The 16290-nt window shown below is 41.5% G+C and overlaps 1 protein-coding gene across 1 annotated transcript in view; it reads left to right on the top strand.

The window, feature by feature from the left end:
* The first annotated feature begins 332 nt into the window (after positions 1–332).
* LOC140191349 (all-trans-retinol 13,14-reductase-like) overlaps positions 333–16290 on the top strand; it is a 46082-nt gene continuing 30124 nt past the window's right edge. The window contains exons 1-3 of the mRNA XM_072248663.1: positions 333–519; positions 787–969; positions 10624–10865. Of these exons, the coding sequence (XP_072104764.1) occupies positions 357–519; positions 787–969; positions 10624–10865 (588 nt within the window). The 5' untranslated portion in view covers positions 333–356. The remainder of the gene's footprint in view (positions 520–786; positions 970–10623; positions 10866–16290) is intronic.

Raw genomic sequence — 16290 nt, 5'->3', positions numbered from 1 at the left:
GCAACTACTCACTAATTTTGGGAAATTTGATCACATAAGAACAGGTTATGTGTACAAAAACATTCAAAATATTGCAGCAATTAGATTCTGAAAAGCAGCTATTAAACTAAATCGAGACAAAATACTAGTAATGAGATATAAAATTATTAAATGCAAACACGTCTAAGATAACATTATCTTGTTAGTTGTACATTAAAATTTTCGTTTCCCTATCCTGAATTTACGACCTTTGTACTGTTTGGCGATAGAAATAATTGAAACCTGACACTTCCCTTTAATTTTGCGGATGTCCTTTAAATCTCGAAGGAAGTAAACTTTGACCGTGCTACGACAGTCAATAACACACTCATAGAGAAATGTGGCTGACGGCGTGGTTAATATTGCTGCTGGTTTTGTACCTTCTCATTAGGACTTTTCGCCGTTCGTTCTCGAGTCCTAACCCGTTTGCTGTTGATACAAGGAGACCACCCTTGCTTCTGGTGACAGACCAAGAAGCAAGAAAGAAAGTCCTTCAAAATGGTGTTATAAATTATGCTCAAACTCTATTTTCAGCAGATTTTTAACGGTTCATGAAAAAGAGTTAATTTTTCATCGTACTCTGGACCTTAATTCCCCCCCCCATTCTGTTCTGAAAACGTGTTTATTATTTATTATCGCGTTTATTATTTATTGTATGGGTACGAAAAATATTCGCTTTGTAGATTCATAGTTATTTGTATCTGCGGTTGCAAAAACTCGTTAAATTTGTCTTAAGGACTTCTAACAGGCCATTGTGATTTTGTTCAGGGTTTTCTGCAAAGAAGGTGCCAGGACAGTTGGATGCCATTGTGGTTGGCAGCGGAATTGGTGGGCTTACAGCTGCAGCAATATTGGCGAAGTCTGGTAAACGGGTTTTGGTGCTAGAACAGCATGACCAAGCTGGGGGATGCTGTCAATCGTTTATTGAAGAAGGCTTGGAATTTGATACCGGTAAGAGCTCATGGTTGATTTTTTACTTTTAAAAAGCTGGTGTGTTGTGTGACCTTTACATCCTGGAACTCCTTCGAATGTTGTACCAATGGGCTCCCTCTCTCTCGACTGCTGCTTTGTGAATTTCCACTTAATTCAAAAAATGACTGGTTTGAAGGGAAGTTATCATTCTGCTTTTTTGCAGAAATTCTGCTTTTATTGCAGACTCTTTCATAGTATCAAAATGCTTGTCTTTTATTGAGTTACTTTTATTGATTTTATTTTATTGCTCGGGTCAGAGTCATACAGTGCAATATTAAGCCCTTCAGCCCAACTGGTCCATGCCGACCAAGATTTCCATCTAAGCTAGTCCCATTTGCCTGAGTTTGGCCCATATCCTTCTAAACCTTTCCTATCTATGTACCTGACCAAGTACCTTTTTAAATCATTAATGTACCTGCCTCAACCATTTCTACTTCTCAGGCAGCTTTGAGGATATAACAAATTGAGTTGATGAAAGGAACCTGTAAATGTGCATTTGGGTTTCTGAAAGCTTTTGACAAAAGTGCCACTTAAGAGACTGGTGTACAGGACTTTCAGTGACCCCATGATTCAGCATTGACCTGCCTCCCATTCCCTCCCACGAAACTCGAGGAATAATAGCTGTTAAGTTACTTTTGACCATCTATGAAAGATATTTTTGCTAAGTAAAGAGTAGAGGAACACGAGTACGGTGTCTCGGATTTCAAAACACACTGGAAAACAAGAAATACAAAGAGAAAGCAAAGGCAATGCTACAGCTAGCACCAGAACAGGCCGAAGCTAGCAAAGACGACGAGGAGAAAGATATGGCCGTGATACTACGTGAGTTGAAAGAGCTGAGAAAAGAAAATTAAGAGTCATTTTCAGACACCAAGGCACCCCTGTCTAGACCGGAGACCTCGGTGACATCTGAAGGAACGACAGGACCTACTTGAGCAGAAATTTACTGAGTCCAGAATTAGTGCTAATGAGGACACACGTTTCCAGCATGAGAGAGTACTTCAATACCTGTTGAAGTAAGAAGCCGCTCTTACCGTGGCTTGCGATGATCTCCAGAACCGCTTAGGAAGAAATAACCTAAGAATCTATCTTAAGGATACCTGAGGGTAGTGAGAAAGGAGAGATGGTGGGGTTTATCAAACAGCTAATTAAAACGACACTTTGGCTGCTAGAGGACTTAAATATACACATTGAGAGAGGCCACCGATCCCTGATCACAGAGCCGGCGCCTTCTGCACCACCGCGCTCCGTCATTGTGCACTTTTTGGATTATACAGCAAAAGAGGCAGTACTGCGTCAAGCATGGGCTCAAAAACAAGTTGCGCTTCAAGGCAGAGTCATCTATTTTGATCAGGACTACTCTCCTGAGGTCCAGAAAAGAAGAGCAAAACTCCGCACCGTAATCAGATAGCGAAAGGAGAAAGGTGTGCGAGCAAGTTGTCGCTTCCCAGCGCAGCTGAGAGTAAGCGTGGATGCTGGAGTGAAGACCTTTCCTTCCTTGATTGAAGCTTTACCTACACTGAACAACCTGGGCATCTCCGTGCCAGTGAGTGGGAGGGAGAAGCTGGAGCAGCGACTCATCAGTGAGGTATGGCAAGTGCTGCGGAGGTGGAGAGGAGGAGGGAGCGCTGCGCTGTTGGAGGCAGACATGAGAGCTTTCCTGACATAAGGAGAGGACGATTACATTTTTCTTTCAAAGGAGGTATTATGAACGGTGCCTTCTTTGGACTGATAATTTCTGGGTGTGAGTAATATTTAACTGTCTTTGCCAACATGTACAGCTATTTACCAGCATAACTGACATATTTTGATATACAATGTAGTTTCGTGGGGGTGGGGGAGTTAAATTTTGTCAAGCAGACAGAAAAGGAAAAGGAATCACCAAGGGAGGGCAACAACTCAACCAGGGGGATATGTTTTCTCTGGTTTGTAGCTACGACAGCACTGTGTGCTGTTACATGTTACCGTTGCTTTGATTAAACGTAAGTGTCATTTTAGGCGCCTGGACGAGGCAGGTGGATGACGTCATTAATAAAATGCAGAGAGGTTGCTGGAACACTGAGCAGTTGATGGACAGTGGACTGTGAGGTACCAGCAGAGAGCGAGCTGGGTGTAGTTAGTTGAGTTCGCTACAGTAGTGGGCGAGCCTAATATTTCACTATGTCTGGAAGATTGTGATAATTAGCGGCATACGGTGCATATTGGATATATGACTGTCACTTTGTAGGATCCATACTTGGATTTCTGAAGTATCCTGTGGCAACCACTTTTTGTTAATTTGTACATGTATTCAAGTGTGTTTACGTGGCGACCACTCGTGTTAAGGAATATTCCAGGACTGTCACCTTGTGATATCCCTATGGGGATTTTGGAACTTGGGCATCACTTTGTTACTCCTGCATGGACTCTAGTATTTCAGTGACGACTGCTCGACTTCTGGAATCTTCTGTGACTGTCACCTTGTGTCATCTTAAGGTGGATTTATGAGCTCTCCCTCTCAAACACCTGTACCTGTTCCCGTGGATTTCTGGAACCTTCTGGATTGCTATCCTGGGACTCTGTTTGAGTAAGACTTGGGAAGAACTGTTCCTGGACCTCTGTAGTTTGTGAGCTAAAATGCATAGCACTGTTAATTTTTGTTTAAGGGAGTAATTTGTTTAATTGTCTGTATTTGGGTAGATACTGAAAATATAGCTGTTTAACATTAAAAATTGAGTCTGTAGTCTTTGCTGCTGGCACGTAACAGTGCGTGTTCCTTAGAGAGAAGCAGGTGTCATTACTCTCTGCCTAATTATCATCAGGGGGTGGTCTTGATAAGAGAAAAAATGGTCATAATGATTAGTTTTATCAGGAATTTTAAAAGATCAACTGGGTTTCTGGAAGTCTTGTTTGGTTTTGTGAGTTGTATTCTTTTGTAAATGGTTCTCTGGGCATTGGCAGGGCATCACAAGTTTTTCAGTTATTATACTATAAAAATGCTGGGTTTGGTTGAAGGTGGGAGGGGGGAGGTGATGTAGTAAGAGAGATATTGTATCCTGGCCACTTTGAACATAATTAGTTATAATAATGGAATCAATCACCCCATTAAAAGGAAAAAAATATTGGTTCAGTTGAAAAAACTTAATTGCTCTATAGCTCTATTACAAGAAATGCATTTAGGAGACATGGAACACAAAAATTAAAAAGAGAGTGGGTAGATCAAGTCTATTATTCATATTGCCCTAATAGTAGAAAGAGAGGAGTTGCAATATTAATTAACAGATCAGTTTATTTTGTGGTGGAAAAAGAGGTTAAAGACGAGCAGGGGAGATATGTGTTAGCTTTGGGCTCGATGGGAGGTGAAGAGTTTACTATCATGAGCATCTATGCACCGAATGAAGATAATCCCACCTTTTTCAAAGAAGTAGCTTTATTACTTGCCAGGGAAGCTAGAGGTACTGTTATAGTTGGAGGAGACTTTAATTGTATTCTTAATAAGAGTTTGGATAAATTACCTAGGAATGGGGAACCCCTGAGCAAAAAGTCGAAAGCAGTAAAAATTATGTTGAATGAGCTTGGGCTAGTTGATGGCTGGAGGGCATTGAATCCAGTTGCCAGGGATTTTGGTCATATATCAAGAGCCCATGGCTCGTATTCAAGAATTAGCCTTATTTGCATCCCAAAGAAGAATCCACATCAGGTGAAGGAATGTGTTATTGAACCCATTACATTGTCAGATCATGCTGCTATTAGACTTGCACTGAAAGTAGGCTCTGAGCGGCGCTTCAAATATTGGAGACTCAATGTTTCTACGTTGATGGACCCCTCTTCCTATAATCAACTAAAACAATGCATTGATGAATACTTTGTGACAAATGATAATGGGGAGGTTTCCCCCTCGATACTGTGGGAAGGTGCAAAAGCTGTGATTAGGGGAAAATGTATTGATTTGGCTGTTCAAATGAAAAAATCCTGAAACGGAAAAATATAATCATTTACAAAGTGAAATAAAAAGATTAGAACAAAGGCACAAATTAACACTGAACAAGGATGATTGGAAAAACCTCAAAGTGTAGGAATGCCTTGAATGAGTTGCTGACATATAAAGCGGAAGGAGCACTTAGATACACAAATCAATCAAAAGTATTAGGAGATGGGGAACTGGGCCAGCCGTCTATTAGCATTTCAGTTGAGAAAGGCCCAATGTAACAGAGTTGTACCAAAAATTAGACATCCTTTAACTCTCTCTGAGGTATCGAACCCAAACGATGTAGCAGGGGCATTTAGGGCCTTCTATAAAGATCTGTATGATTCTTCGGATCCACCACAAAATGAAGGCAAGCTGGACGAAATTTTCAGAGACATCTGTATAAACAAACTTTCAGAAAGTGAAATTGTTTCACTGACACAACCAATCTCAGAACTAGAAATAAAAGATGTTGTTAAAACATAAAAAATAATAAATCTCTGGTTACGGATGGATTTCCAGGTGAGTTCTACAAGATATTTACAGCAGAGCTTACTCCAGTTTGATGTAAAGTTTTTAATTATGCTCTGAATGAACATGACCTCCCAGAGAGCTGGTCAGAGGCAATCATATCAGTAATCCACAAGGATGGAAAGGACCCTATAGCATGTAGTTCATATAGACCAACCAGCTTGCTTGGTACTGATGTGAAGATTCTTTCTTCTATTTTAGCAAAGAGACTACAGAAATATATAGGAAAATTGATTAATCCAGATCAAACTGGATTTATCCAGGCTGCCAGGGAGCAAATAATGTTAGAAGAGCTTTGAATATCCAGTCTTTAGCACAGAGATCCATCCACCCTTCAATCCTTCTTAGCTGAGATGCCGAGAAGACATTTGATAGGGTGGATTGGATATACTTAGACTATGCCTTAGAAAAAATGGGTTTTAATGCAACATTTTGAAGTTGGATGAAGACATTGAATGAAGATTCAATTTCCAGGGTTAGAGTAAATGGATACTGTTCCAATTTCTTCAGGCTCAAAAGGGAAACCAGACAGGGGACTCCCCTATCCCTGATATTATTTGCCTTAAGCATTGAACCACTGGCTGAGTTAATAAGACAAAATGAACAAATTGAGGGTATAACAGATAAAGGAGGTATAATCCATAAGATAGCTTTATTTGCAGATGGCATTCTTCTCTTTATAAAGAATCCTCTTTCATCAGTTCCCTCGCTTATGCAATGTTTGAGAAGCTATGGAGAGGTCTCTGGATACAAAGCTAACAAAGCAAAATCTGAAGCTATGATGATTACAGGGACCTGCCAAGCCAGCTTGATGATGAAGTGACTTTTCGTTGGCCAAAACAGGTCTTTAGATATTTGGGGGTTAGTTTACCTCATAGTTCCTCTCAGCTCTTTGCAGCCAATTATGTTAAACTTATTAATCAAGTGAGGAGAGATCTTGAACATTGGGAGTTGCTTCCTTTATCACTGATAGGTAGAGTAGAAGTGATGAGGATGAATATTTTGCCCAGGTTTCTTTTTCAGTGCTCTACCCATAATAGTTCCTATATCTACTTTTAAAATATTGGATGGACTTATCAGTAGGTTTATATGGCAGAAGAAGGGTGAGACTAAAAGTGTTATACTCGAATAAAAAACAGGGAGGTTTAGCTTTACCTCATTTAAAGACCTATTATTGGGCTGCCCAATTAAGAGCAATTGTGTTATGGATCAGAGAAGACATGGACTCAAGATGGGTCCACATAGAGCAAAATGCAATTGGTGAGTTATCTTTAGCAGCTCTTCCCTTTTTAAATCCAAACGTGTGGAAGAATGTTAAAACTCAGAATGAATGGGTTGACTATACATTGAAAGTGTGGGATAGAATTAGGAAAAAAAATAGATCTTCCAAGGACTATGTCAAGGGCAACCAGAATTGCATTCATTTCCGATTTTATTCCAGCAAGACTGGATTCTGGTTTTAACAGGTGGACGCAAAGAGGCCTGGTTTTTGTGGACCGAATGTTTGATGGTGAGGCGCTCAAATCTTTCTCCCAACTCCAAACTGAATTCGACCTTGTATCAAATGACTTTTATAGATTCCTCCAAATTAGACATTACCTTACATCACACAAAGAATGGAACAATCTTAAAATACAGTCAAATAACTTGGAAAAATTTTGGATAGAGATCATCATGGGTAGGACGCAACTCCAGAAAATTGTATCTTGTCTATATGAAAAAAATACGCCTGGATACAATGGATAACACGTTAGATGTTAAACATAAGTGGGAATTGGAGGTAAATACCATAATAGAAGAGGAAGAGTGAGAGAGGTCTTAGGAGTCATGGCATAAATGCTTGAATAGTCCCATTTGGAGGGGATTTGCTTGGAAAATAAGTATGAGGTACTTTAAAACCCTATTAGTAATATCATTATACACAGTTTTTAAAAAAAACACAGCAGACTTTGCTGGAGAGGCTGTGGCCTAGTAGGAGATTTTGTACATATATCCTGGGACTGTCCCAAATTAAGGGAAGTTTGGTACAAGGTCACTGAGGAAATAAGAAGGATTTTAGATATAAGTATACCTTTTGAACCTAGTCATTTAATTTTAGGCAACCTCCCGCAATCTGCATTAGAGAAGAATAAACTATATATTTTACGAAAACAACAGGAATTCTACAGATGCTGGAAATTCAAGCAACACACATCGAAGTTGCTGGTGAACGCAGCAGGCCAGGCAGCATCTCTAGGAAGAGGTACAGTCGACGTTTCAGGCCGAGACCCTTCGTCAGGACTAACTGAAGGAAAAGTTAGTGAAAGATTTGAAAGTGGGAGGGGGAGATCCAAAATGATAGGAGAAGACAGGAGGGGGAGGGATGGAGCCAAGAGCTGGACAGGTGATTGGCAAAGGGGATATGAGAGGATCATGGGACAGGAGGCCCAGGGAGAAAGACAAGGCGAGGGGGAACCCAGAGAATGAGCAAGGGGTATAGTCAGAGGGACAGAGGGAGAAAAAGGAGAGTGAGAGAAAGAATGTGTGTATAAAAATAAATAACGGATGGGGTACGAGGGGGAGGTGGGGCATTAGCGGAAGTTAGAGAAGTCGATGTTCATGCCATCAGGTTGGAGGCTACCCAGACAGAATATAAGGTGTTGTTCCTCCAACCTGAGTGTGGCTTCATCTTTACAGTAGAGGAGGCCATGGATAGACATGTCAGAATGGGAATGGGATGTGGAATTAAAATGTGTGGCCACTGGGAGATCCTGCTTTCTCTGGTGGACAGAGCGTAGGTGTTCAGCAAAGCGGTCTCCCAGTCTGCGTCGGGTCTCGCCAATATATAAAAGGCCACATCAGGAGCACCGGATGCAGTATATCACCCCAGCCGACTCACAGGTGAAGTGACACCTCACCTGGAAGGACTTTCTGGGGCACTGAATGGTGGTAAGGGAGGAAGTGTAAGGGCACGTGTAGCACTTGTTCTGCTTACAAGGATAAGTAATTCCACATCCCATTCCCATTCTGACATGTCTATCCATGGCCTCCTCTACTGTAAAGATGAAGCCACACTCAGGTTGGAGGAACAACACCTTATATTCCGTCTGGGTAGCCTCCAACCTGATGCATGAACATCGACTTCTCTAACTTCCGCTAATGCCCCACCTCCCCCTCATACCCCATCAGTTATTTAATTTTATACACACATTCTTTCTCTCACTCTCCTTTTTCTCCCTCTGTCCCTCTGACTATACCCCTTGCTCATTCTCTGGGTTCCCCTCCCCCCTTGTCTTTCTCCCTGGGCCTCCTGTCCCATGATCCTCTCATATCCCCTTTGCCAATCACCTGTCCAGCTCTTGGCTCCATCCCTCCCCCTCCTGTCTTCTCCTATCATTTAGGATCTCCCCCCCCTCCCCCTCCCACTTCTAAATCTCTTACTAGCTCTTCTTTCAGTTAGTTCTGACGAAGGGTCTCGGCCTGAAATGTCGACTATACCTCTTCCTAGAGATGCTGCCTGGCCTGCTGTGTTCACCAGCAACTTTGATGTGTGTTGCCTATATATGTTACGAGTCTTGATTCTGATTGCTCACAAAATGATAACTGTCAACTGGCTTAAATCTCACCCATCCACTTTGGAACAATGGATACTGAGACTGAAAGAAGTGAACTGTATGGAAAATATCACTGCAAGTTTACAACTGAAAATGGACTCTTACTTGGAAAGATGGAACTCTGTTGTAGTGTACCTGGCACAGTGAAAGGCCCATACAGGGGCCTGGTAAAATGTAGGACTTGAGTTGATTTACTGAGGACTGATTTTATTTAAAATAGATGTAAATCTACATTGAGGGGGTGATGTAAAGTATGTAGATCATGTGTATGTTTGTGTTTGTATGTAATTGTATGTATGTGCTCTTTGTTTCATATTTCTCTTGCTCCTACTCTCTTCTACCCCTGGTATTGTTAATATAGGTGTTTACATTGTGCAGTGAACTATGGACTGATAGCCAATGCTTGTTTGTAGATATGTGTTTGTTCAATAAAGTTCAAAAAAAAGACTGGTGTATGAGATAAGAGCTCATAGGTACATAGGTAAGAAAGTATGTTGGGTTGGACTAAAGATTATTTATTGCATTGAAGATAGCTTCCAGGCTGAAAGGGTGTAACTTGTGGAATTTTCCAAGGATCAGTTCATGGCCCATAATTACTATTGATTTGTATTAATGATCTGGAGAAGGAGCAGAGTGGAAGCTATCCAGGTTTACTGCTGACAAAAATAGGTGGGAGGGCATATAGTGATAAGGGTATTTGAGCTCTGCAACTGAGAAAGGATAGGTTAAATGAGTGGGTGAAAACATGACAAACATAGTTTAATGTGGGTAAGTGTAAAGGAAAAGAATTTAAATGCAGACTATCATTTAAGTAGGCTTTTGAACCAAAGTGGCTAACTTCACTCATCTCTACACTGAACTGATTCCACAAGCCATGGACTTGCTTTCAAGGACTCTAAAACTCGTGCTGTCGGTTTTACTTATTTATTTGTTTTTTATTTGTATTTACGAAGTTTTTTTCTTTTGCATATTGGTCATTTACCAGTCTTTGCGTGTAGTTTTGATTCTGTTAAATTTCTTTGTTTTACTATGACTGCCTGCAAGAAAATGAATCTCAGGATTGAATATGGTGACTTTGGTAATAAACTTGCTTTAAACTTTTTAAAGTAGAGAAAGATTGCAGATGAGCAAAATACAACAGGATCTAGGTTCTCTTTATCATCTTATGAAAAGAAAATAATTGTTATATTGGTCTTAATTGCACAATAGCCATGTGCTGTCTGCTTAGTTTTCAAGAGAAATGATATGGAAATGTTATACAATTAATCTGATCTTGGAGGTGGTTTCTATTTTCAGATAGTTGGCAAGGGTGAAAGAATTAGAAACCTACTTGGGTGTAACAACCTGATCTACCTATGGTAAATTTGAATTCAAACCAAGTAGGAGTACTTACTGTTTCTTTTTTCCTTTTGTTTTTGCCAACCCAACCCTCCCAAAATCTGACAAGTAGTCTGGTCCAGCAGGCTTGGATTGGGTAATGACCTGGTTGTGTGGATTGAAGTGGGTTGTGATCTCTCTGCATAACCATAAGTACTGGGACTGCTCTCAACTTGCTTGTTTCAGGAATCCACTACGTCGGAGAACTCCATAAGCATTCCTTACTGCGGACGTTAACAGACCAGATCACAGATGGGCAACTGGAATGGGTGAAAATGGATGATGTCTTTGACTATGTAATCCTGGGGGAGCATGAGAATTTACGCAGATATCAATTATACAATATCGAGGGAAATTATCAACATTGTTTGAATACACAGTTTCCTGAGGAAAAAGAAGCTATTGTCAAATACCTAAATCTTATAAAGGTGATGTTTTCCACCAGAAACTGAATTTATCTTAAAGTACCTAGTTAGAATATTATAACACCACAATTTGAATTGTTCAGGAAAGTGATAAGTTGCTGAATGAGGTACTTTAACTAAGAAATTATAATGTTAATAGTTTTTAAATGTATTAGATTTGTACTGGGGCATAAAATCATGAAGATTTACCACAGTGGCAATAGTTGGGGGGGTGGGGGGAGACCTATCTGTGGTTATGTGACATTTCCCATGAGCCATTTATTTGAAAGCGTTATTTCCTCTGTTTAAATTGTCAGCAGACAACTGTTACCTGAGATTACAAACAGAAAATTACCACCTGCATAAGGGGTTAAAACTCAAAATTACCAACAAACCTTGCACAATCCTAACTTGAAATGTTGTCATCGTAATCAGTTAAGCTATCTGGAGTCACAGACACAGACCTCTTTTGAGTCAATATGGGTGGAAGTCAGGAACAGGAAGGGAGCAGTTACTCTACTGGGGGTATTCTGTAGGCCCCCTGGTAGCAGCAGAGATACAGAGGAGCAGATTGGGAGGCAGATTTTGGAAAGGTGCAAAAATAACAGGGTTGTTATCATGGGTGACTTTAACTTCCCTAATATTGATTGACACCTGATTAGTTCCAAGGGTTTAGATGGGGCAGAGTTTGTTAAGTGTGTCCAGGATGGATTCCTGTCACAGTATGTGGACAGGCTGACCAGGGGGAATGCCATACTAGATCTAGTACTAGGTAATGAACCGGGTCAGGTCACAGATCTCTCAGTGGGTGAGCATCTGGGGGATAGTGACCACCGCTCCCTGGCCTTTATAATTATCATGGAAAAGGATAGAATCAAAGAGGACAGGAACATTTTTAATTGGGGAAAGGCAAATTATGAGGCTATAAGGCTAGAACTTGCGGGTGTGAATTGGGATGATGTTTTTGCAGGGAAATGTACTATGGACATGTGGTCGATGTTTAGAGATCTCTTGCGGTATGTAAGGGATAATTTTGTCCCGGTGAGGAAGATAAAGAATGGTAGGGTGAAGGAACCATGGGTGACAAGTGAGGTGGAAAATCTAGTCAGGTGGAAGAAGGCAGCATACATGAGGTTTAGGAAGCAAGGCAGATGGGTCTATTGAGGAATATAGGGAAGCAAGAAAGGAGCTTAAGAAGGGGCTGAGAAGAGCAAGAAGGGGGCATGAGAAGGCCTTGGCGAGTAGGGTAAAGGAAAACCCCAAGGCATTCTTCAATTATGTGAAGAAAAAAAGGATGACAGGAGTGAAGGTAGGACTGATTAGAGATAAAGGTGGGAAGATGTGCCTGGAGGCTGTGGAAGTGAGCGAGGTCCTCAATGAATACTTCTCTTTGGTATTCACCAATGAGAGGGAACTTGATGATGGTGAGGACAATATGAGTGAGGTTGATGTTCTGGAGCATGTTGATATTAAGGGACAGGAGGTGTTGGAGTTGTTAAAATACATTAGGACAGATAAGTCCCCAGGACCTGACGGAATATTCCCCAGGATGCTCCACGAGGCGAGAGGAGAGATTGCTGAGCCTCTGGCTAGGATCTTTATGTCCTCATTGTCCACGGGAATGGTACCGGAGGATTGGAGGGAGGCGAATGTTGTCCCCTTGTTTAAAAAAGGTAGTAAGGATAGTCCGGGTAATTATTGACCAGTGAGCCTTGCGTCTGTGGTGGGAAAGCTGTTGGAAAAGATTCTTAGAGATAGGATCTATAGACACTTAGAGAATCATGGTCTGATCAGGGACAGTCAGCATGGCTTTGTGGAGGGCAGATCGTGTCTAACAAGCCTGATAGGGTTCTTTGAGGAGGTGACCAGGCATTTAGATGAGGGTAGTGCAGTGGATGTGATCTATATGGATTTTAGTAAGGCATTTGACAAGGTTCCACACAGTAGGCTTATTCAGAAAGTTAGAAGGCATGGAATCCAGGGAAGTTTGGCCAGGTGGATTCAGAATTGGCTTGCCTGCAGAAGGCAGAGGGTGGTGGTGGAGGGAGTACATTCAGATTGGAGGATTGTGACCAGTGGTGTCCTACAAGGATCTGTTCTGGGACTTCTACTTTTGGTGATTTTTGTTAACGACCTGGATGTGGGGGTAGAAGGGTGGGTTGGCAAGTTTGCAGATGACACAAAGGTTGGTGGTGTTGTAGATAGTGTAGGGGATTGTCAAAGGTTGCAGAGATCGATAGGATGCAGAAGTGGGCTGAGAAGTGGCAGATGGAGTTCAACCCGGAGAAGTGTGAGGCGGTACACTTTGGAAGGACAAACTCCAAGGCAGAGTACAAAGTAAATGGCAGGATACTTAGTAGTGTGGAGGAGCAGAGGGATCTCGGGGTACATGTCCACAGATCCCTGAAAGTTGCCTCACAGGTAGATAGGATAGTTAAGAAAGCTTATGGGCTGTTAGCTTTCATAAGTCGAGGGATAGAGTTTAAGAGTCATGATGTAATGATGCAGCTCTATAAAACTCTGGTTAGGCCACACTTGGAGTACTGTGTCCAGTTCTGGTCACCTCACTATAGGAAGGATGTGGAAGCATTGGAAAGGGTACAGAGGCGATTTACCAGGATGCTGCCTGGTTTAGAAAGTATGCATTATGATCAGAGATGAAGGGAGCTAGGGCTTTACTCTTTGGAGAGAAGGAGGATGAGAGGAGACCTGATAGAGGTGTACAAGATAATAAGCGGAATAGATAGAGTGGATAGCCAGCGCCTCTTCCCCAGGGCACCACTGCTCAATACAAGAGGACATGGATTTAAGGTAAGGGGTGGGAAGTTCAAGGGGGATATTAGAGGAAGGTTTTTTACTCAGAGAGTGGTTGGTGCGTGGAATGCACTGCCTGAGTCAGTGGTGGAGGCAGATACACTAGTGAAGTTTAAGAGACTACTAGACAGGTATATGGAGGAATTTAAGGTGGGGGCTTATATGGGAGGCAGGGTTTGAGGGTCGGCACAACATTGTGGGCCGAAGGGCCTGTACTGTGCTGTACTGTTCTATGTTCTACAAGAGACTGGGGATATCGGAGATCGGAGGAAATCAGCATTTTTGGGAGGAAAGGAATCATCCTGAAGCAGGGTTTTGACCAAAATTTTGACAGTTCCTTTCCTCTTGTAAATGCTGCTCAATACGCTGAGTTCTTCTTGCAGATTGTTTGTTGCTCCAGTTAAAAATATTTAAAGTTTCTCAGGAACTAAGCTGTTTAATATAGAAAGGCCTGTCTGGTTTGTTCAAACCCCGTGTTTAGAATTCAGTATGTTGGTTACGTTCTGCGAGGATTTTCAAGTGAATTTGATGGTATTTGGTAGTTCCTCTCCTGGGTAACATTCTTATGACATTTTCCGGCTGGTGCGTCAACCCTTCCCCAAAAAAACACCATGCACAGTACAATAGCACATGTAGAGCACTGGAGTCCACAAGCTATTGTTGATGTGGAGACCTGCATCTACCCTGGGCAATCGTATGAAGAGACTCAGTGAAGGGGGACTGATGGAGCAGGATAGCAGAGGCCCTGTCAAATTGCTTCAAGGAGAGAAAGCAGACTATTTACCAATAAGTCATGAATGACTTTGGACTAGCCAAGAATAGAGTTTTGATAGACCTGCAGGAGGCTTGGGGGTGTTAATGCAGATTGAAGATTTTAGAGAGAAGAGAATTACAATAGGATGGGGGTTATATTCTGTTTGTTGGTACATAGGATGACAATGTTGCCAGTGAATTGAACTTAGGAATCAAGGGGCAAACAGTATCTGATGTCACCTAAAGGTCAGAATATTTAAGGATAGCAGATCACTTTCCCAGCAGAATGTCAGTGAGCCAGAAAGATTTTAAAACCGTGGTAATTTCACTTTGACTGTAACTGATAACCAGCTTTTAAACTTTTTTTAGCTTCAGATATCTAATTATTTTAAATTAAGTTTGCCAGCTCCTCCAGTGGGGCTTGGACATGTCTCAGAAACTCATTTTTAAATTTAGTTGTAGTCTCTCAAGAAATATTTTGTATGTTTTTATTTGCGTCATCTTTTAGCACTAAATTAATTCATATTAGACATGCACCACAGACAGCTGGTGAAATCTTTATTGAAACTTGTGCAGTTCATTACCCGTGAAGACGTGGTGTGATTAGTTTTGGTCAGACTTGCAGTTTCCTTTTGCTCAGAATCCCAGTCTCGGCATCTCACCTTCCTAATGTTGGGCCAAAGTGCTCTCTCTAACTCCTTGAACTGTTCCAAAGTTCAGTATGATCTCAAATCTGTACAAGACCCATCTCCCTTCTAATCTTTCAGTGAGACAGCACCACATTGATGGTCCTGTCCAAGTCCAATCCATTGTGCCCTCCTTTCTCTGATTGCTGGGCTGTTGCTTGCTATACAGTATCATCTCTACCTACCAATTGATGAGCTCTGTATTGGAACTGAGCCAGTCAGGCCCTGTGGAGCATTCAGTTGGTTGCTTCACTTCATACCAGGATCTCACTCCCCACAAGTTTTATCACTTAGTACTGTGCAAGGGTCTCAGGCATGAGATTTATACAGTGGCATGCAAAGGTTTGGACACCCCGGTCAAAACTTCTGTTACTGTGAATAGTTAAGTGAGTAGAAGATGAACTGATCTCCAAAAGTCATAAAGTTAAAGATGAAACATTCTTTTCAACATTTTAAGCAAGATTAGTGTATTATTTTTGTTTTGTACAATTTCAGAGTGGGGGGGGAGGGAGGAAAGGAGCACCATGCAAAAGTTTGGGCACCCCAAGAGATTTGAGCTCTCAGATAACTTTTACTAAAGTCTCAGACCTTAATTAGCTTGTTAGGGCTATGGCTTGTTCACAGTCATCGTTAAGAAAGGCCAGGTGATGCAAATTTCAAACTTTATAAATACCCTGACTCCTCAAACCTTGTCTCAACAATCAGTAGCCATGGGCTCCTCTAAGCAGCTGCCTAGTACTCTGAAAATTAAAATAAATGATGCCCACAAAGCAGTAGAAGGCTATAAGAAGATAGCAAAGCATTTTCAGGTAGCCGTTTCCTCAGTTTGTAATGTAATTAAGAAGTGGCAATTAACAGGAACGGTGGAGGTCAAGTTGAGGTCTGGAAGACCAAGAAAACTTTCTGAGAGAGCTGCTCATAGGATTGCTAGAAAGGCAAATCAAAACCCCTGTTTGACTGCAAAAGACCTTCAGGCAGATTTAGCAGACTCTGGAGTGGTGGTACACTGTTCTACTGTGCAGCAACACCTGCACAAATATGACCTTCATGGAAGAGTCATCAGAAGAAAACCTTTTCTGCATCCTCACCACAAAATTCAGCATCAGAGGTTTGCAAAGGAACATCTAAACAAGCCTGATGCATTTTGGAAACAAGTCCTGTGGACTGATGAAGTTAAAATAGAACTTTTTCGCTGC

Source organism: Mobula birostris, chromosome X (assembly GCF_030028105.1).
Source record: "Mobula birostris isolate sMobBir1 chromosome X, sMobBir1.hap1, whole genome shotgun sequence".
NCBI lineage: Eukaryota > Metazoa > Chordata > Chondrichthyes > Myliobatiformes > Myliobatidae > Mobula > Mobula birostris.
This window is presented reverse-complemented; position numbering and strand designations above follow the sequence as displayed.